The following is a 22,082-nucleotide window of genomic DNA, read 5'->3' as shown; positions in this document are numbered from 1 at the left end:
TAGTTTTATAACCCCGAAGAAACATATTAAGTTTCAATTCCATATCTGCATTAGTTTTGGAGATAGTAACTTGCATGTAAAATAACCAGAATTTTCTAAGTCCAAAAGGGGGCATAATTAGCCCAAACTACATGTCAGAGTTATGGGACTTGACCCAGTGAGGTAGGTAATTGATCTAGAAAAATAAAAAATAAGTTTCAAATCTATATGCCTTTTAGTAATAGCTGTATGTTCTTGCACACAAAACTTTAACCAGAATTTTCTAAGTCCAAAAGGGGGCATAATTTGGCAAACATGAAGGTCAGAGTTATGGGACTTGCTGCTATCAACTAGTTTTTAACCTCGAAGACACATCTGAAGTTTCAATTCCATATCTGCATTAGTTTTGGAGATAGTAACTTGCATGTAAAACTTTAACCAGAATTTTCTAAGTCCAAAAGGGGGTATAATTTGCTCAAAATACATGTTAGAGTTAAGGAACTTAACCCAGTGAGGTTGGTAATTGACCTAGAAAAAAAATAAATAAGTTTCAAAGCTATATGCCTTTAAATGATAGCTGTATGTACTTGCAGGCAAAAACTTAACCAAGGTGTGATGCCGACGCCGACGCCAGGGTGAGTAGAATAGCTAAAAATAGTCGAATAGTCGAGCTAAAAACATTGTGGCAAAATTTCGTGAAGTTCATGCAGAAAATGTGGCTTCTAAATGTTAACAATTCCTTTCTATGAATATATCAAGTGACAAAGTGTTTTAATCAAGGTGACCAAGTTTCAAATTTGACCTAGATTTCATTTAAACATTCTGACCTAGTTTCATGAAGGTTTCATAAGAATTAGGTAGAAATGTGGCATATATTTACAAGGCTTTTCTACTACTTGACCTAGTTTAATGACCTTAGATAACCAAGTTTCAAATTAGACTTAGCTTTCATACAGCCAAACAGGTATATGTTATTGCATGCTATTTATCGCCGACTCAGGCATGCAATAACATACTTGTTGCTACTTGCTGTGGTGACGGGTTATTTTGACAAGCAAAAATTACAGCTTACAGCTTTGGCCATGTGTGTTCATTCACGTCTGAATTGTTATATTGGTATCACTTTCAAAGATAAAGCAAATTAGCATTTTTTTTAGGTAATAAGCAGGAACAGACCATTTATACAGAATTATTACTTTTAATTTGTTTTAGTTATAGTCACTTTCAAGTATAATGTATGTATACTTTACAAATGCATTCTTATTATATATCTCTGCTTGCAAAAAAGACAACAAAAAACAATAAATTTGTAATCCTCTCTGTGTTTCATGATGCTGTCTTCTTTTATCAAAATTAACCATAAACATTAGCTCTATTATCAGGCTATCTGACATCTACAGCAAGCGTCTGCAAGTCCATGAAATTCATTTATTTTGACACGATATAAAATCCCCATTATTGCTGAAAAAGCAACAATAAGGTTTAAGGAAGGTAAGAAGTGTGGCCTCTAAACTGTAAATAAGACTTTTTAACCTAGTGTTCATACAGACCTCAAAAAAACAAATGTTATAAAACAAGAAATATTTACTACTGACATGGAAAATTGTTTATTCACTGAACAGAACTAGAGCTATCACTAAAGGTGATGAATGTACCCCCCGCATGCACTGACACAGTACATTGCAATTTGACGTACACAAGATTGCATAATTATGTGGACTGTATGTATATAGACTGTATGTATACAGTATAGTAACAAAAAACAAACTCCCATAACTATGCAGAATATTTATCTAAAAGAACGTAACATGCACCATGCACAACTAGGGTTGGTACTGATCACTTGTGTGAAGTTTCATTAAATTGTGTGCAAGGGTTTGGAAGATTAGGCGCACACAAGACTGCATATGCAGACTGTATGTACATAGTATGTTAACAAGAAACAAAGTCCTATAACTCTGCAATTTTTGTCGTTGAAAGAACCTAACATGCCCCATGTACAACTACTGTTGTTACTGATCACTTGTGTGAAGTTTCATTAAATTGTGTCAAGGGAATGAGGAGAGACAGACGGACAGACAACCTGAAACCAGTATACCCCCCCTTACAACTTTGTTGTCGAGGGGTTCAACAACAGCTGTTGGTAAGGGCTCATATATAACTCAAATGATCGTCACGCAGCACATGGAATATTCACAGGGGTCACTTTGCCATTCACCATCAGAGTCATTTGTTGCAATTTAATAAAAACTCTTCAATTTCCAGGTGGCTCCTGAAATACGGCTACTTTCTTGTGTAAAATTTTGATTATGAAACTTCAGAACTGGATGTGTATAAAGAGATCGACTCACAGTAGACCTGAAACATTGTTTTTCTTAAAAATATATCACATAAATAACATCTTCTTATCCAAAATTTGTCACCTATTTTCTTTTATTGGTTTATTTCAGTATTCTGACTGCCATATAGTAGCAAATATACATGATTGTTCTCAAACCCTTTTCACTTTGTTTCAATCTCACGTGTTCCTTGTTATGCTCATATCAATACTTTAGTCACTTGTTCAATAGGAACAACATTTACTCATGAAGAAGTGCCACCATCTTTTGAAGTCAATTTAGAATCTCCTAAAATGGTGTCTGTATCAGTTCCTTTCATTGCATTGTCTTTTAATTTATTAATTTCATCTACTGTAGCATCAACTGACTCTGTCCCTGCAGGGTCGGTTTCAGAAATTGTCTGTTGTTTAGACGATAGTGTATTGTATATAGACATTGCCTGTAAAACAAAAGAAAAAGATTATATTTAGGTGACAAGATGTTTTGCCAGAATATGCTTTCAAATTCTTAACCCTTACCCTGCTAAATTTCTATAATGAACTTGTCCATCTTTCAATTTGGACAGTACCGTTGACTGTTAAAAGGGGTACTTACCAAAATTTTGCAAAAATATACTGATGAATGGCGAACAGTGCAGATTATGATCAGACTGCACAGATGTGCAGGCTGATCATGATCTACACTGGACACAAAGGCAGAATCAATCGTGCTTAGCATGAAAAGGGTTAAGAGAAACTAAATTTGTCAAATGGATTATAAATGCTTGTTGTGAGATAAGTTTTTGTGGAGATATTCTTAAATGTCCTCTGAAAAGCCCTACATACATTTTAGTGACAATAGACTGAAGCTTAACACAAGGGAAACAACTCTGCAATCAAATTACTATCTGATAAGATGAATTCAGTTTCATTTTAGCAGTTACAGCCAGCAGGTCAATGTTTCAATATCTGGTATGAATTAAACATAAATACTAGATTCTTTTTTTATCATTTCTTGTATTTCAAGCTTCTACAACTTTTTCCCGAGAAAAGTTTTAAAGGATATCTAAAATGTAAGAATGAAATTAGAAGTGTGAATTTAACACAAACACATGTCTCCATCTAATAGGCAGTTTTAAAATGTTGTATGTTGAAAAAGGCATGTACTAGTTACAGCACAAAAGTTCGTATTCCACAGAGGTTCCACTAGACCTGAAAACCCAAGAGTCCCAGGACCCTTGGGTCCAAATTTTGAAGGGTCCTTTTCGAAATACAAGAGTCCTGCCCCAACACATCGAGTAACAATTGAGTATATTTTCTTATATAGTAATACTACATAATTAATAGCTACTAAAACCAAGAACATATTACAGCATAATAACAATTTCTGTTTCAGGTCATATAAACATATAATCTCATATTGTAAATTAACATTTGTCAAAATTCATTTTAATTTGATGAGGTTTTTCTTCAATATTTTATCTGTTAGCAGAAAAGTGTAAAACACTCTGTAAAAATGTATCCAAAGCGTACTATCCGGATACTGGTACACTTTCGGAATGTCGTCTAAAATGTTGTTTTTACCCAGTTAACTTGGTCCACTAAGGTAAACCAGAGATAGTTCCTCAAATAATGATGCTACTTTTCATTAAAAATTGCATTGAAAGTCAGTTTTTTTTAGTGAATTTTGAAAAAATTGCACATGTCATCGGGTGTAATTAGAATCGTGAACGGACATCCTAAACTTATTCTTGCTTTCTAAATTCATTTAAATTTGTGGATTTTCTTGTTGAAATTAAGGTACGATTATTAAACAATGGTCTAATTTAAAGTTTGCATGAAGAAATCTTGTAGGACACTTTTCACATGCTCATAATTTAATAATTGGCGCCTTTTTTGACAGTATGCAGACTCAATATGGGCAACGCTTTATTGATTCTCATTACCTATGTGCACTCGCCGCGACGTAACTTGCTGATAAAGAAAAATCAGCGTGGCATGTCCACAGGATAAAGGGCGGGATTAAGCAGAAGATCAAAGGCAGGAGGGCATGACCGCGAGTGTTTATTCTGAATACACGTGTTTATTGTGGACATAGTTTTACTGTAGGAAATGACAGATAAGAGGAAGGATTATCAAAGGAAAATGTCTCCGGGTCCCAGTGACGCACAGGCAATTATCATGCCGGGTCCTTTGAGCGTCTTTTGAAAATCTCCCACGTCCGGACCCGGGGTCCTGGGTCAAATGGAACCCCTGATTCTACACAGACATGTATACCAAACTGTAGAATGATGCCTAAGCTCAAAATTTCCCATATATCTCTCTCCTGAGCCCTAGGTGTACTAATTCCTAAACACATTTCTAATAATTGTTTGTTCTGTTTTGTTGGGTTTAATGTTGCACCAGCACTATTATAGGTCATATGTCGACTTTCCAGCTTTGATTGTGCGGAAGACCCCAGGAGCCCCTCTGCGCATTATTTCATCACGGGCAGGCACCTGGGTAGAACTGCCGACCCTCATTAAGCCAACTTGATGGCTTCCTCACATGAAGAATGTGATGCACAGAGTGAAGCTTGAACCCACATTGATGAGGGGCAAGTAGTCTGAAGTCAGCAACCTTAATAACTTGGCCGTGGAGGCCCCAACATTCCAAATAGGTTTCATGATTCGATGTCAAATACTTTTTGAGACACATGTATGTGACACAAGCTTACAGGCCTTTAATAAATATGTTTGACTAAGACAAGGGTCTTGCAGCGTGAAATCCCAAACAAAACCCAAGGTGCACAACTTCACAAGCTGATTAATGTTCCTATATGATTTCATGCCACTAGGTCAATTACTTCCTTTTAAATACGTAACATAACCTTTTAAGCCCTTTATGTGTTTTTTTGACTAAGTTAAGGGCCATAATCCTGTTCTGGTTGAGTGAAGTCCCAAACAAAGCCCCAGGTGTACAACTTCACATGCTGAACAATAACAATCATCTTATGTTTCATGACTCTAGCTCAAGTACCTTTTGAGATACATGTGACACAACCATTTAAGCCTTTCATGCATATTTTTGACTAAGTCAAAGGCCATAACTCTGGTCTGGCTGTGGGAAACCCCTAAAAAAAAGATAGGATACAACTTCCAATGCTAGGTCAAATACATCTTTAGATACATACAACAAGAACTTTTAGGCCCTTGAAGCATATTTATTACCATAACACAGGTTGCACTGAGTGAAATCCAAATCAAAGCCCCAGGTGTACAAGTTACATGCCAGATCTTAAAAAATTCGTGATGTTTCGGACTTTAGTAAATAGTTTACGATATGCAAACAAAAACCGCAACAACATACAGATGGACGCTGAGCGACAATAGACTCTATAGTGCCCACATCCCACTTCAGACCAGCTGATGACAGAGTAATTTAAGTGCCCCCTACATCCACCTTCAATTTTACTTTTCAGTTGGGAGGTGGGATGGAGAATAATGACCTTTGTTGTATTGAGCAATTCTGAACATTTTTCATCTTAAGTCACTGTGTCTTGACTTAATCAACTGGCCCAAAACATATGAATCACTATGACCAAGGAAATATATTGTCAGACAGAATTAGTCAACCAATGAACTAATGGCAAGCACAGACAACAACGACAAGGCAATTAATCTCTTCAAAGTGGGACATAATTCAGCCACTGGTAAACGGATCACAAAAGATTTTATTATCACTCCTGTAAGTTCACTGAAATTGGAAAGCATTGCATGTGAATTGTATCCAAATACTGCATTGCTCAAAATTACTTGTATTTCCTAAATTTCTTCAAACAGACTTGTTTTTTAAGAACATATAAAACTACCTGTCGACCCTATGCTGAATCACCAATTGTAGGCAATAATACTGTGTTGACCTATCTTTCTACGTTACAAATCTATACATATGTTCTGCTATTCCATTGATACTGCATTCATTCCATTCTGTAGAAAACAAACAACAAACATATGACAGTTCCATTGCAATAAGCAGGTATACAAGTGTTTATAAATATATAAGCTTGAGTGTGTGACAGATTTAAATACCAACAAGAGCTGTCCGTAAGACAGCGCGCTCCACTATTCGGGCATTTGACAGTAAAATGAATATATGTCTGAATAAGAGACCTCTACTTTAAAAGGAAGATACACCAAGGGGCATAATTCCATCAAATACACAAATCTGATTTATTAGGATTGTTATAACACATGCAGATGATGATGATGAAAACATATTTTGAGTTTCAAGTCATTATCTTATATAGTACCAAAGTTATGTCCAGAAAATGAAGTTTGTAAAAAATTTAAGTATAAAAGGGGCATAATTCGGTCAAAAATAAATCAGAGTTATGGGGATTGTTACCACACATGCAGATGATGATGATAAAGATACATTTTAAGTTTCAAGTCTTTATCTTATATTGCATTAAAGTAGTATCCAGAAAACGAAGATTGCAAACAAGTTTAAGTACAAAAGGGGTAAAACTCTGTCAAAAACACAATTAGAGTCATGGGGTATGTAGCCACACATGCAGATGATTATAAACAAATACTTTTAATTTCAAGTCATTATCTTTTAAAGTACCAAAGATATGTCTATAAACGAAGCTCTCAAAAATATTTAACATGAAAATAATTCAAAGTATAACTTCTTGGTGACCTTGACCTTGGGTATAATGGGCCCAGCCCCTGCACATACTTTGTTTGTATGCTGGACAATGTTTATGTAAAGTTACAGTAAGATATAAGCAAAAGTAACAAAGATATGACAGAAAAACAAAGGTTGCCGAAAAACTTTAACCTTAAAAATAACCTTTAGTATAAGACCTTGGTGACCTTGACCTTGGGTATAATGGGCCCAGTCCCTATACATACTTTGTTTGTATGCTGGACAATGTTTATGTAAAGTTACAGTAATATATAAGCAAAAGTAACAAAGATATGACAGAAAAACAAAGGTTGCCGAAAAACTTTAACCGTAAAAATAACCTAAGTATAACAGCCTGGTGACCTTGACTTTGGGTATAATGGGCTCAGCCCCTATACATATATTGTTTGTATACTGGACAATGTTTATGTGAAGTTACAGTAAGATATGAGCAATAGTAACAAAGATATGACAGAAAAACAAAGGTTGCTGAAAAACTTTAACCTTAAAAATAACCTAAGTATAACAGCCTGGTGACCTTGACCTTGGGTATAATGGGCTCAGCCCCTATACATACATTGTTTGTATACTGGACAATGTTTATGTGAAGTTACAGTAAGATATAAGCAATAGTAACAAAGATATGACAGAAAAACAAAGGTTGCCGAAAAACTTTAACCAAAAAGGGTCACGCCGACGCCAACGCCGACGCCGGGCGAGTAGTATAGCCCCCCTATTCTCCAAATAGTGGAGCTAAAAAGGGCCATAGTGGCCCCAAGTTCTCACCTAAACTGTACTATTGGACCTTCAATATAGGTAACACACACTGAGTCATGAAAGGTAACATCTGTTTTTTTAGTATAAACAACAGGGCCCCTAAAAGGGGACAGAAGCACCATTACAATGATGCTACAAGCCAAGTTAGAGGAAGTTTCAACCACTGATGAAAAATGTCATTTAAAGGTTTTTCTATATAAAATGCCAAAACCCCATTTAAACAAACATAGGAGAGGATCTTACAATGATGCTACAGACCAAGTTTGATGAAGATCCAGCCAGTCATTCATCGGACGAAATAATTCAAAGTTTTTTTTTTCTATTTTTAACTCTAGCAGCCCCTAAAAGGGGTCAAACCCCCTATTTGAACAAAATTGGGAGAGGACCTTACAATGATTCTGTTTAATGAAGATCCATCAAGAAAAAGTTGATTGAACTATTTCTACTTTAAGCTCTAGCAGTCCTTAAAAGGGGCCAAGTGACCCCATTTAAATAAATTTTGGAGAGTACATTATAATGTTGTTCCAGACTAAATTTGATGAAGACCCATCTAGAGGTTCATGTGAAAAAGGTGCTTAACAGTATTTCTAGTTTCAGCTCTAGCAGCCTCTACAAGGGGCCAAGCATCCCCATTTATTTGTAAATAAATTTGGATGAGGACCTTATAATGATGCCCAAGACCAAGTTTGATAAAGATCCATCAAAAGGTTTATGTGTCTTTTAAACTATATCTACTTTCAGTGTTAGCAAAACTTCCTCCCGTGAAAAGATTTTAGAGGACCATGACCAATTCTGATGAAGATCAATTGAGCAGTTTGTTCGTTTTAAATTTTTAATGTTGGTGACCCTAGAAGTACCCAAGCCAAACCATCTGAACAAATTTGATAGAGGTCCACGCCAGAATGCTTTTGGCCAAGTATGGTGTAATTCTGACCAGAAGTTGCTTAGAAGAAGATATTTAAGTAAAAATTTTAACGCAGGACACCAAACCATCCACCAATACTAGTAGGTTACCCTGAACACAGTTTAGATGAGCTAAAAAACAACTGCAAGAAAGAAATACCCAAATGAATGGGTTTGATAATGTTGCTTTTCTGTTTGCTCAAAATATTGTTTTAATTTCAAAGTTTGAACAACTAAGTAGAATCTAAAACACCATTTAATCAAATATTTCTGACAACTTGTTACTGCCATTCTGAAAATGACTACATTACAGCCCTACTTAACTTTGAGACATATTTACAGTCATACCTGTTGTCTCAGAGCTTTAGCAACTATTTCTACAGATTCAGCCTGTGCAGTAGCCTTCGCCAGAATTGCTTGAGCTTCACCTATATAAGAAAGCAACATGATAATAAACAAGTTAACAGGTATTTATCTGTACTACCATAATTAGCAACTTGATATCTATACATTATAACATGCTCATATACAAAGATATTATGTTCAAAGTAGAAAAAGCACACAATGTTGACAAGTTTTGATGTGAATTCTGTCAAAATTTGATAATGGGTTTTGCTGGTTTGGCTCTAGCACAATTTCATTGTTGATAAAAACTAAATATGACTATTTTTCGTAACAAGAGCTTTTGATGAACAACACTGGACAGCAACATTTGACTATTCAACAGCCTTTTCACTTAAATAAGTTACAAAATGAATACTGGTACAGAAATCGATAAAAGGAAATAATCTTGTAACAAGAGGGCCAAGATGGCCCTAGGTCGCTCACCTGAGAAACAAACCATAACAGTGTAAACATGTTTGACCTAGTGATTTCATGGAGACAAATATTCTGACCAATTTCCATCAAGATTGGACCAAACATGTGGCCTCTTGAGTGTAAACAAGCATTTTCTTTTATTTGACCTAGTGACCTAGTTTTAGACCCCACATGACCTAGATTCGTGCTTGTCCAGGATTCCATAAAAGCAAACATTCTGACAAAGTTTCAGGAAGACTGGAGCAAAAATGTGGCCTCTAGAGTGTATACAAGTTTTCCTTTGATTTTACCTAGTGACCTAGTTTTTGACCCCACGTGACCCAGATTCAAGATCGTCCAAGACTTTATGATACAAAACATTCTGACCAAGTTTTATGAAGATAGAATAAAAATTGTGGCCCCTCTAGTGTAAACAAGCTTATTCTTTGATTTGACCTGGTGACCTAGTTTTTGATACTACGTGACCCAGATAAACATTCATCCGAGATTTCATCCAGACAAAAATTCTGACAAAGTTTCATGCACTTCAAATGAAAAATGCAGCCCCTATAGCATACACAAGGTTTTTCTTTTATTTTAACAGGTGACCTAGTTTTTGAGCCCAGATGACCCAGATTCAAAATTGGGCTAAAGATCATCAAGATAAACATTTTGACCAAGTTTCATGAGGATATGGTTATAAACGTGGCCTCTAGACTGTTATCAAGTTTTTCCTTTAGTTTAGTTTAGTTTATACTAATTTGTTTTAGCTCAATTGTGATGGAAGCTTCAAGCTTATTGGAACCACTCTCGAGTTCGCTTCCTGGAAAAACCAGTACTGGTGTCATATGAGAAGTCATGGTCGTGACCCCAGTGGGGCTTGAACCCATGACCCCTGGATTGAGTGGCCGACACCTTAACCACTAGACCATCGCTCCCTTTTCCTTTGATTTGACCAGATGACCTAGTTTTGACCCCACATGACCCAGATTCAAACTTGACCTAGAGGTCATCAAGACATACATTCTGACCAATTCTCATGAGTTTCAAACTTAAACTGTGGACTCTAGAGTGTTAACAAGATTTTCCTTTGATCTGGCCTAGTGACCTAGTTTTTGACCACACATGACCGTGTTTCAAACTTGACCTAAAGATCATCAAGACAAACATTCTGACCAAGTTTCATATGATTGAGTCACAACTATGGCCTTGAGAGTGTTCACAAGCTTTTCCTTTGATTTGACCGGAAGACCTAGTTTTTGACCCACATGACCCAGATTCGAACATGACCTAGAGGTCATCAAGACAAATATTCTGATCAATTCTCATGAGTTGCAAACTTAAATTGTGGCCTCCAGAGTGTTCACAAGCTTTTCCTTTGATCTGGCCTAATGACTTAGTTTTTGACCCCAAATGACCCAGTTTCAAACTTGACCTAGAAATCATCAAGACAAACATTCTGACCAATCATAAAGATTGGGTCACAAATGTGGCCTCTAGAGTGTTCACAAGGCAAATGTTGACAGATGACGCATGCCAAGTTAGAGGAAGTTTCAACCATTGATGAAAAATGTCATTTAAAGGTTTTTCTATATTAAATGCCAAAACCCCATTTAAACAAACGATAGGAGAGGATCTTATGCTACAGACCCAAGTTTGATGAAGATCCAGCCAGTCATTCATCGGATGAAGTAACTCAAATTTTTTTTTTTTCTATTTTTAACTCAGCAGCCCCTAAAAGGTGTCAAACCCCCTATTTGAACAAAATTGGGAGATGAACTTACAATGATTCTGTTTAATGAAGATCCATCAAGAAAAAGTTGATTGAACTTTAAGCTCTAGCAGTCCTTAAAAGGGGCCAAGTGGCCCCATTTAAATAAATTTTGGACAGTACATTATAATGTTGTTCCAGATTAAATTTGATGGACTAATCCAGAGGTTCATGTGAAAAAGGTGTTAAACAGTATTTCTAGTTTCAGCTCTAGCAGCCTCTACAAGGGGCCAAGCGTCCCCATTTATTTGTAAATCAATTTGGATGAGGACCTTATAATGATGCCCAAGACCAAGTTTGATAAAGATCCATCTAAAGGTTAATGAGTTTTTTTAAAGTATATCTATTTTCAGTGTTAGCAAAACTTCCTCCCGTGAAAAAATTTGTGAGAGGACCATGACCAATTTTGATGAAGATCAATTGAGCAGTTTGTTCATTTTAAATTTTTAATGTTGGTGACCCTAAAAGTACCCAAGCCAAACCAGCTGAACAAATTTGATAAGAGGTCCACGCAAGAATGCTATTGACCAAGTATGGTGTAATTCTGACCAGTAGTTACTTAGAAGAAGATGTTTAAGTAAAAATTTTAAAGCAGGACACCAAACCATCCACTAGTAGGTTACCCTGAACATAGATTGAGTCACAACTGTGGCCTCTAGAGTGTTAACAAGCTTTTCCTTTGATTTGACCGGGTGACCTAGTTTTTGACCCCACATGACCCAGATTCAAACTTGACCTAAAGGTCATCAAGACAAACATTTTGACCAAGTTTCATAAAGATTGAGTCACAACTGTGGCCTCTAGAGTGTTCACAAGCTTTTCCTTTGATCTAGCCTAATGATCTAGTTTTTGACCCCACATGACCCAGTTTCTAACTTGACCTAGAAATCAACAAGACAAACATTCTGACCATCATAAAGATTGGGTCACAACTGTGGCCTCTAGAGTGTACACAAGGCAAATGTTGACGGACGACGCACGCCGGACAATGACCGATCACAATACCTCACCTTGAGCACTTTGTGCTCAGGTAAGCTAAAAATGAGTCATGCAACCTGTGCACTGCAGGTCAGATCACAGTGAATACAAGGGTGAAGTTCCAACAATTCCCTTTAGAGAGTACTGTGACAGCAGCATACATATAACAAGAGCTGTCCATAAGACAGCCAAGCTCGACTATTCGAAATATTGTCCCAGAAGCAGGAAAATATTACTCAAAAAGGTTAAATATCAAAAGAGTTTTAAGTTCAAAAGGGGACATAACTTGACCAAAATGCATATCAGTTATGGGACTTGCTGCTATCAACTAGTTTTATAACCCCGAAGGCACATGTGAAGTTTCAATTCAATATCTGCATTAGTTTTGGAGATAGAAACTTGCATGTAAAACTTTAACCAAAATTTTCAAAGTCCAAAAGGGGGCATAATTTACCCAAAATACATGCCAGAGTTACGAGACTTGATCCAGTGAGGTAAGTAATTGATCTAGAAAAAGAAAAAATAAGTTTCAAATCTATATGCCTTTTAGTAATAGCTGTATGTACTTGAAGGCAAAACTTTAACCAGAATTTTCTAAGTCCAAAAGGGGGCATAATTTGGCCAAAATGAAGGTCAGAGTTATGGGACTTGCTGCTATCAACTAGATTTATAACCCCGAAGACACATGTGAAGTTTCAAATCAATATCTGCATTAGTTTTGGAGATAGTAACTTGCATGTAAAACTTTAACCAAAATTTTCTAAGTCCAAAAGGGGGCATAATTTGCACAAAATACATGTCAGAGTTATGGGTCTTGACCCAGTGAGGTTGGTAATTGACTAGAAAAAGAAAAAATAAGTTTCAAATCTATATGCCTTTTAGAAATACCTTATGACTTGCAACAAAAATTTTAACCAGAATTTCTAAGCCCAAAAGGGGAAAATTTTCCCCCAAAATGATAGTCGATTATGGGACTTGCTGCATCAACTGTTTTATAACCCGAGGACCAGTGATTTTCAAATAATATTCCCTTATTTTTTGGAGTAGAAATTGCATGTAAAACTTTAACCAAATTTTTAAGCCCAAAAAGGGGGGCATAATCTGCTCAAAAAATGTCAATTTGGGACTTGACCCAGAGGGTTGGTAATTGCCTAAAAAAAGGGAAAAAAATAAGTTTCAAAGCTTTGCCTTAATTGAGGGCGATGTACTTGTATGCAAAAATTTAAACCCAAAAGGTGTGACCCCGACCCCAACGCCAGGGTGCAAATGCTAGACTTTTCTTTGAATAGTCGGCTAAAAACTAAAAACCGAACTAGTGCCAGGGGCAACATGTCAACCCAAAGTATGCCTGCCCTTTAAGCTACCTTTCGGGTTCTTGAAGCGCCCCACCGTTCACTGAGGCAAACATATGTCCAAGTTTTTTAAAAACCCTTGATCCAGGTAAGTTTACACCCCGGGACAAACTCGGAGGACTTGTGCACCCGGATGCAGCACATACACGAAACCGCTTGGACAACTATGTTGGGCTCACCGCCAGCAGGCTGGACAAAAATTGCTATTTTAAAGTGTAAGAAGGGGTATAATGTTGTAAAAAAGCAAAATAGAATTATGGAACCTGTGCTTGCAAGTCAGTCCATAAATGTGTGAAGTTTCAATCCATACCCACAAATGGTTACTAAGATACCAGCTGAGCTTACATAAAAATAAAATCTGAAAAAAAGATTTTTGGAAAGCAAAGAATGAAACCAACAAATAATAGAAACCCTGGGTTTGATTGGTCTGTTAGGAGATAAGAAATGGCAAAAATCTCACCCCCCCTAGCCCCGGGTTTAAAGCAAAACTCTATTACACATTTTTTGAATGGACTCCATGACCCCAAGGCCCAAAAAAAAAAACAACCGAATTGTAAAGTCAAAAAGGGTCATTTTTTCAACAAGACTGTCCTTAAGACACCCCAAGCTTGTCATCGAATCATTGCCCAAAGCGGAATATTACCTAAATTTTAAAAATATCTATAGAGTTTCAATCCAGTATCTGCATTTTTTTTAGGATAGTAATTGCATGAAAAAACTTTAACCAAATTTTTTAAGTTCAAAAGGGAATAATTTGCAAAATAAACATCGAGTTAGGGACTTGATGCTATGATGTTTTTTTAAAAACCTTGAAGACAATGTGAAGTTTAAATTTAAAAATTTTTGCGTTGTTTTTAGATAAAACTTGCATGCAAAACTTTAACCAGGATTTTCGAAGTAAAAGGGGATAATTTGCCAAAATGATTTTTCAGGTTATGGGACTTTAATGCTATAACCTTGTTTTATAACTCGACACATTTTAAAATTTCAATTTTTCAATATTGCTTAGTTTTGGGGATAGAACCCTTTGCATCAAAACTCTAAAAAGGATTTTCTGGCCCCAAAAGGGGGGGCAAAATTTTCCCAAAAAAAATTAGTCGGGAGTTATGGGATTGTCCTGTGGGGTTTGGGTTATTGCCCTTGAAAAGGAAAAAATAATTTTAAAAGCTATACCCCTTTTAAAAATGCTATAGTACTTGCTTCAAAATTTTAACCAGGTTTTTCTAAGTCCAAAAGGGGGCATAATTGGCCAAAAATGTTGTCAGGTTAGGGGATTGATGCATCACCTTGTTTTATAAACCGAAAACACAAAAAATTAAATTTTCAATATCTCCCATTAGTTTGGGTTTGAAAATTGGGGAAAATTTTAACCGGGTTTTCTAAACCCAAAAGGAACATAATTTGCCAAAAATACTGTAAGGTTATAGAACTCCCCGACTGTAAAAATTTTCCCCTTTCCCCGACTGTAATATCTTACCCTTTGCCTCACTATAATATCTTACCCTTTGCCTGACTGTAGTATCTTACCCTTTGCCCAATTGTAATATATTACCCTTTGCCCGACTGTAATATCTTACCCTTTGCCGGACTGTAATATCTTACCCTTTGCCCGACTGTAATATCTTACCCTTTGCCTGACTGTAATATCTTACCCTTTGCCCGACTGTAATACTTACCCTTTCTGAGAAATTTTCCCTTTCCCCGACTGTAATATTTTTTCCCTTTCCCATAATTTTTTTACTCATGCTTTCTTTGTTCCAGCTGTAATGTCTTAGTATGTGCCACTGGATTCTTACCCGTTCCCTGATTAATTTTTTTCCTTTTGTTGGCTTCTGGTTCGAACCCTTGCTTGTTTCTTTCCTTTGCACATTTATTCAGTTTCCCTTATCCCTTAAGTAAATACTTTTGACTGACATGGGGACTGTAAATATTTTTAAATATACTTTATCTTTTTTCACTAAGACACTTTTTTATATAAGTTGGGCATGTTTTGAAAAACAATTTGTTAGTATAAAGAACTTCCAAAAAAACTTTAAATCTATATTTCGACCTGCAAAACATTTTCATTCAATATTTTCTGCTTATAGTGTAACTTAAAAAAACTTTGAAAAAAAAAACCAAGGGCCTACGGCCCTTAAACTTCACCTGCCCTCGACTTTTTTTCCTTAAATTTATATGTATACGCAGTTATCAAAACTTTTAACATTATGATTAGTATGAAACAGAGTGCACTAATGGTGACAATCCCCCCGCCCCTTGCCCTTTGCCCGGGGGCCCAAAGTCAGTAGGGGGGGGTGCTCAATAAGTACTTCAGCAGTTAAGTTTGAAGGCCCGGGATAAAGTGGTTCCTGTAAGTGCTTTCATGCAGAATTTAGTTGGCCCCCCGTCCTTGACCTTTGACCCAAAGCGTGGGGTTTTGGTGTACTCTAAAGTACTTCAGTCGTAAATTTTGAAGGTCCGGGGTTTAAAGTGATTCGCGAGTAAAATGCCTTCATGCAAAAAGTTAACGTTGGCCCCTGTGCCCTTGCCCTTTTGAGCGGTGACCCAAAGTCAGAAGTTTGTATTTCAATAAGTACTATCAGCTGTGAAGTTTTGAAGGTCTGGGGCAGTGGTTCGCGAGAAAAAGTGCCTTCATGCAAAAAGTTAATTTGGTTCCCTGTACCTTCCCCCCCCCCTTTGCCCCCTGGGGGGACCCCAAAAGTCAGTAGGGGGGGGTGAAATCAATAAGCTATCAGCATGGAATTTTGAAGGTCCTGGGTGCAGTGGTTCGCAAGTAAGTGCCTTCATGAAAAATTTAAAATTTGGCCCCTGGACCTTTGTCTTTGACCTGGTGCCCCCCAAAGTCGTGGGTGGGTATAAATAAGTACTACCAGCACTGAAGTTTGAAGGCCCGGGGTCCCCAGTGGTTCGCGAGTAAAGTCCCTTCTGCAAAAATTTAACGTTGGCCCCCTTAAACCTTCCCCTTTGACCTGGTGACCCAAGTCAGTAGGGGTGGTGTACTAAATTAAGTACTTATCATGTGAAGTTTAAAGGCCCTGGGTGCAGGGTTCGCAAGTAGAAGGCCTTCAAAAAAATTTAAAACTTTGGGCCCTGGCTTGACCTTTGACTGGTGCCCCAAAATCAGTGGGGGTGGTTTACTAAATAAGTTTTTCAGCATGTGAGTTTAAAGGCCCGGGGGTGCACAGTGGTTCGGGGTTTTTAAAATCCCTTTCATGAAAAAAATTTTCGTTGTGGGGGAACGAAAAACAAACAAAACAAACTCCAAACAGAGGACAGTTGAAAACAAATATGCCCCCCTTTGGGGCAAAAAAAAAGTATAGCTAAAACGGAAAAGATAGACCAAGAAAAAAATAAATTTATACGAAGTCTCGAAACCTTGCCCTTGGATATTTTTTTTGAAATGTGTCAAAGACACCCCTTTATCACTGGATAAATTTACTTTTTCATAAAAACAAGAGGAAAATAGAAATGTGTCCCGGGGACCAATCCCCAACTGCAAAGGACACAAATTTTTCCTGGTCGGGGGGGGGCCAAACTCCTTATACTGAGAATCCAGACGCGAAACCCCAGGTCAAATTGCACTGGACCAACTTTCCCCTGAAATTTTTGGTGACTTTAGGTCAAATATTTTTGGAGACACGCCAACAAACATTAAAATAACCAATTTTTAACTAATTCGGGGCCATAACTCCTCACGACTGAATGAATACAGACGCAAAACCCGGGTCCACCCTGCACATGCTGACCAACTTCCTTAAATTTGGGATCTCGTCAAATACTTTGGGGCATGCGGACACAACATTAAAATGCCCAAATTTTTTTACTAAGTGGGGGCCCCAAAACCCCACATAACTGAAGAACCCAGATGTGAAACCCCCAGGTGCACAACTACACATGCGCCCAACATTCCTGAAAAGTTTTGTGACCTACGTCAAATTTTTTTGGAGCTGACCGACACAACACTAAAATGACCAATTTTTTAAAAGTCGGGGGCCATTACCCCTACGGACTGAATAAATCTGGATGCGAAACTCCGGTGCCAACTACAAATGCTGCCCCAACTTTTCCGTAAAGTTTGTGACTCTCGAAATACTTTTGGAGAGGCGCGACACAACATTCTGGGGACGGAAAAGGGGCAAATCTATATGCCCCCCCCCACCCCCCCAAGAGGGGGCATAACAAGGCTGTCACAGGAGACGCGCGCTCGACTATTTCATGCGGATAGTGAAACTGGGACATCTGGGGAAACTAGGCTTCATGGGTGTTTATGACCCCAATTGTGGATAAAGATTTGAAAATAGCCCGGTCTAGTAAAAATAAAACTTAAAAAATAAGAGGGTAAAGATAAAATGATCAAAACACTATTAAGTACATCCTTAGAAAAAGGGGGTAATTCTTTAAAATTTTGGGGCCCAGAGTTAGCCCCTTGTGTCATATGGTGTGGGTGATGTGTGAACAACTATTTTAATTTTGATCAATTTATTTCGTAATAACAAGACAGAGTGAAAGTGCATCAAAAACTTTAACTTAATTCTAAGAAAAAGGGGGGGAAAAATTAATAAAAAATTTGTGCCAGGTTGCCCCCTTGGTATATGGGGGGGTGATGAGTTGAACAACTATTTTAAATTTGAATCAAACGATTCAGTAATAACAAGACAGAGGAAAGTGCATAAAAAACTTTAACTTAAAATTCAAAGTAAAAAGGGGAAAATTAATAAAAATTGGTGCCAGAGTTATAAACCTTGGTCATATGGGTGGTGTGAGTTGAAAAAACATTTTAAGTTTGAATAAAATCCTTTCAGTAATAACGAGACAGAGTGAAATGTAAAAAATTAACCAAAAATTTAAGTAAAAAGGGGAAATAATTCAAAAAAAATTGGTCCCAGTTATGCACCTTGTTCATATGAAAGGGTAAGAGTTGAACAATTTTTTAAAGTTTAATCGATCCATTCAGTAATAACAAAAAATAGAGTGAAAGTGCAAAAAAATTTTAACCTGAAAATTCTAAGAAAAAAGGGGGAAAAAATTCATGAACTAGAATGTGTCTGTAGGACACGGGTGTCCCCCCCACTGGAAATTTTGTCACAAATAAGGGGCAAAATTCAAATGGGGCGTTTAAGGGGGGTTGCCTCAACAAACTTAAATGAAAGGGAAACTTTAAGGCCCATACTTTCGAGCTATGGCATCAAAAAAAAACCCACTTTTTTTTGGCTTTTCAAGGGCCAAAAACCGAAAATAAGAGTAATTCTCAAGAAAAATCCCAAGTGTGCAAGGTCTTGCGATAAAGACTCCAGCCGGGTTTCCTAAATTTTTTGCATCTAAACTTTTGGCTGTCACATAATTAGGTGAAAAAGTGATTTTTTATTTTTCCCAGGGGCCAAAACTTTAAAAATAAGGGTAAACCCCACCCCAAAAAAAATTATGGTGGCAAGTTTACATCATGAGAAAGCTAGGAATTTTTTCAATATTTATATTAAAACATTTGAGCTGGGTGCGTCAAAAGGGTGAAAATGTCATTTTTACTATTTAGGGGCCATAACTTGAAATGGGGGAGGGACCCAGAGAAAAATAGGAGGTCCCCAAATTTTCATACCCAAATTTAAGACTCATGCAAGGTTTCTGAATCTATTCAAATTTTTTTGAGCTAGGCAGGGCACAAGGTGAAAATGTGCATTTTTGCTATTTCAGGGGCCATAATCTAAAAATGGGGGGGCAGAGCCGTGAAAAAAAGGAGGTGCGCAAGTTCATACAGATAAAGACTCTGAAAGGGTTTCTCAATTTATATAAATCCTTTCAAGCAGGCACTCACGAACTTCACGGACGGATGCAGGACAAGACCAAACTATATCCCCCACCATCAGGGGGGGGGGGGGGGCAAAAAAATTGAATGATTGAATAATTAATGAAAAATTGGTGCCAGAGTAACGCATCTTGTGCTTGTGTGGGGATTGCTGAAAACTATTTTCATTTGAAGCAAACCATTCAGTAACTAAAAAATTTTTTTTAAAAAAAGTCCTATAGGAAAAGAAGTCAATAGGGGTCAGGAGCGAAAGTAAAAAGAGACACTGATGGTTGGCTGAATAAGTATCTACTTGGCATGCCCAGACCCCGCTAAATTTTTTCAACACTTTGGGCCCCGGGGTTCTAAAGTCATGTTCAGGCCTTTTGGACCTTGACCTTTGATCAGATGACCTCAAAAAATGGGGGGCATTATCTGCATTCAATCCCCTATTAAGTTTCAACATTGAGGTCCAGTGGTTTCCCAAGTTATTTCCAAAAAATGTTTTTACATAAAACAGGCCACTGTGCCTTTGACCTTTAATAGACTGACCCCCAAAAACAATAGGGGTTTTCTTGCTGCTATCATCCTATGAAGTTTAAATATTGGGTCGAGAGGTTCTAAAGTTATTGTTGAAATGGTTTTCCAGTTGGGCCCCCCGTGGCCTTGCCCTTTAACAGAGGGGGCCCCAAAAATTGTTGGGGGTATCTACTCTTCAGCCCAACATTATGAAGTTTCAACATTCGGGGTCAAGTGGTTCTATAGTTATTGAGGGGAAATGGTTTTCAATGTTCGGGCCCCCGTGACCTTGACCTTTGAGGGAGGACCCAAAATAAAGGGGGGAATTACTTTTCATGATCAACATCCATAAAGTTTCAACATTTGGGTAAAGTGGTTTCTGGTTACGTGGAAAATGGTTTTCAATTTCAGGCCCCTGTGCCTTGACCTTTGGGGAGTGCCCCCAAAGATCAATAGGGGTCATCTATTTTCGAAAATCATCCCGAAGTTTCAACATTCGGGTCAAGTGTTCTCTAGTTTTGTGGAAATGGTTTCAATGTTCAGGCCCCTTGACCTTGCCCTTTGACGATGACCCCAAAAACAAAGGGGTCGTCACTCAGCAGCCCTAAAACCCCTGGGAAGTTTGAAGGTTCTAAGTCAAATGTTCCCGTTATTGCTCGGAAATGAAGTGTGACGTAGGACGGAGGACGAAGGACGGACGAAGGCAGGGAAAAACAATATGTCCCTAGGGGAGACATAATAACAGGGGTGGAAAAAAAGTGCACCCCAAAACTTGAACCTGAAATTTAAGTAAAAAGGGGGGAATAATTCATGAAAAAATGGTGCCAGAGTTATGCAACTTGTGAATTGATGTGGGTATATGTTGAACAATTTTTTAAAGTTTGAATCAAATCCATTCGTAAAAACGAGTAGATGAAAGTCTCAAAATTTAAAACCTAAAAAATCAATTTAAAAAGGGGGAATAATTCATAAATATTGGTGCCAATTTATGGTTTAGTCGGTGATGGGGATGAGTGGGGAAATAATATTTCAATTTTGTTTAAAATCCATCAAGAAATTTACAGAGTAAGTTGAAAAAAGAGAAAGTGTAAAAAAATTTTAACAAGGTGGGGACGGGGAAAAGACCCCGAGCCGGGTCAAGTAGGAAGTCCCCTTATACTTCGTTAATCGACAAAAATCCTTTTGAATAGAAGGCTTAATACTACAAAAAAGTACTAATAAACAGGAAAAATTTTTTCCTTTTAAAAATATTGGAGAAGCATCAATCAATAAATTTTTTAAATATAAATTTCTTTCAAAAACTAGCCCCACCCACATGGGTTTTTAAGTATATACCTATATGATTTTTTAAAGCCCCGCAAGGGTTTTTTGGGTTTTTAAAAAAAAAAACAATGATAACATTTGTGAAAATTAATGGCACTTGAAATAGAAACCCCAAAACAGAAAGACACAAAATGGGTGCAACTTGGTGCTGGTTGCTATGCAGCAAGTAGTGCCATTTGCAGGATGGAATAATTTTGCAGCCAACATTACACTCTTCAAGGAATAGAATATGCTCTTATGCTGACATCAGATAAAATTTGCAAGTTACTTTAAGGTGTTCTGCACTTTGGATCGATTTTTTTTCTAAATGTAGAATTTGATCAAACCCTGTTTTTTCAAAACTTCGAATATACTTAAAAAATCCACAAAAAAAAAAAAGGTGGGGCCGTGGGTAATGTTTTGCTAAAATGTTTAAAAAACTTTGGCCCCAAACCCCAATTTTTCATAATGGGCGTCTTGGGAAAATAAAACTTTCAAAAACTTTTCGTGAATGGGAAATTTTTTCTACAATGAAATTTTTAAAAAAACTTCACACAGTTTCATTTAAACAAATGGCCTTTTATTTGATAAATAAAAGAAAGGTCTGGGGCTTATTTTTGAGATTTTTGGGGACTAGATTAAGGTGAACCGCCTTTAAAAAATTTTTTTTAGCATTATTTTGAATATTTAAACATGTCGTTTTTTAATTTTTCAATTTAACTTGAAAAAGATAGTAATGGTGCCATTGAATAAATTTTCCCCGGGGGTTTGCCATTAATTTCAAAACATTTTTTCCATTCCATACCCCTAATCCGGGCCCTTTTATTCTATTTTTCCAAATGGTGCGTTACAAAATACTTCCGGGTTTTATCAAATGTGCAACCCTCCCTTTAAGAGATAATCAGATATGTATCGAGAAATATGCAAAATCTCTGC

At 37.1% G+C, this 22,082-nt stretch overlaps 1 protein-coding gene across 1 annotated transcript in view; it reads right to left on the bottom strand.

Annotated features, from left to right (window-relative positions):
* Positions 1-2,562: 2,562 nt before the first annotated feature.
* The window catches only part of LOC123565549 (stomatin-like protein 2, mitochondrial), a 42,886-nt gene continuing 23,366 nt past the window's right edge, over positions 2,563-22,082 (bottom strand). Inside the window, exons 8-9 of the mRNA XM_053550311.1 lie at positions 8,996-9,117; positions 2,563-2,757 (exon numbers count right to left, since the gene is read on the bottom strand). Coding sequence (XP_053406286.1) covers positions 2,563-2,757; positions 8,996-9,117 — 317 coding nt within the window. The remainder of the gene's footprint in view (positions 2,758-8,995; positions 9,118-22,082) is intronic.

Source organism: Mercenaria mercenaria, chromosome 8 (genome assembly GCF_021730395.1).
Source record: "Mercenaria mercenaria strain notata chromosome 8, MADL_Memer_1, whole genome shotgun sequence".
NCBI lineage: Eukaryota > Metazoa > Mollusca > Bivalvia > Venerida > Veneridae > Mercenaria > Mercenaria mercenaria.
The sequence above is the reverse complement of the archived record's forward strand: the minus strand, read 5'-3'. Positions and strand labels throughout refer to the sequence as shown.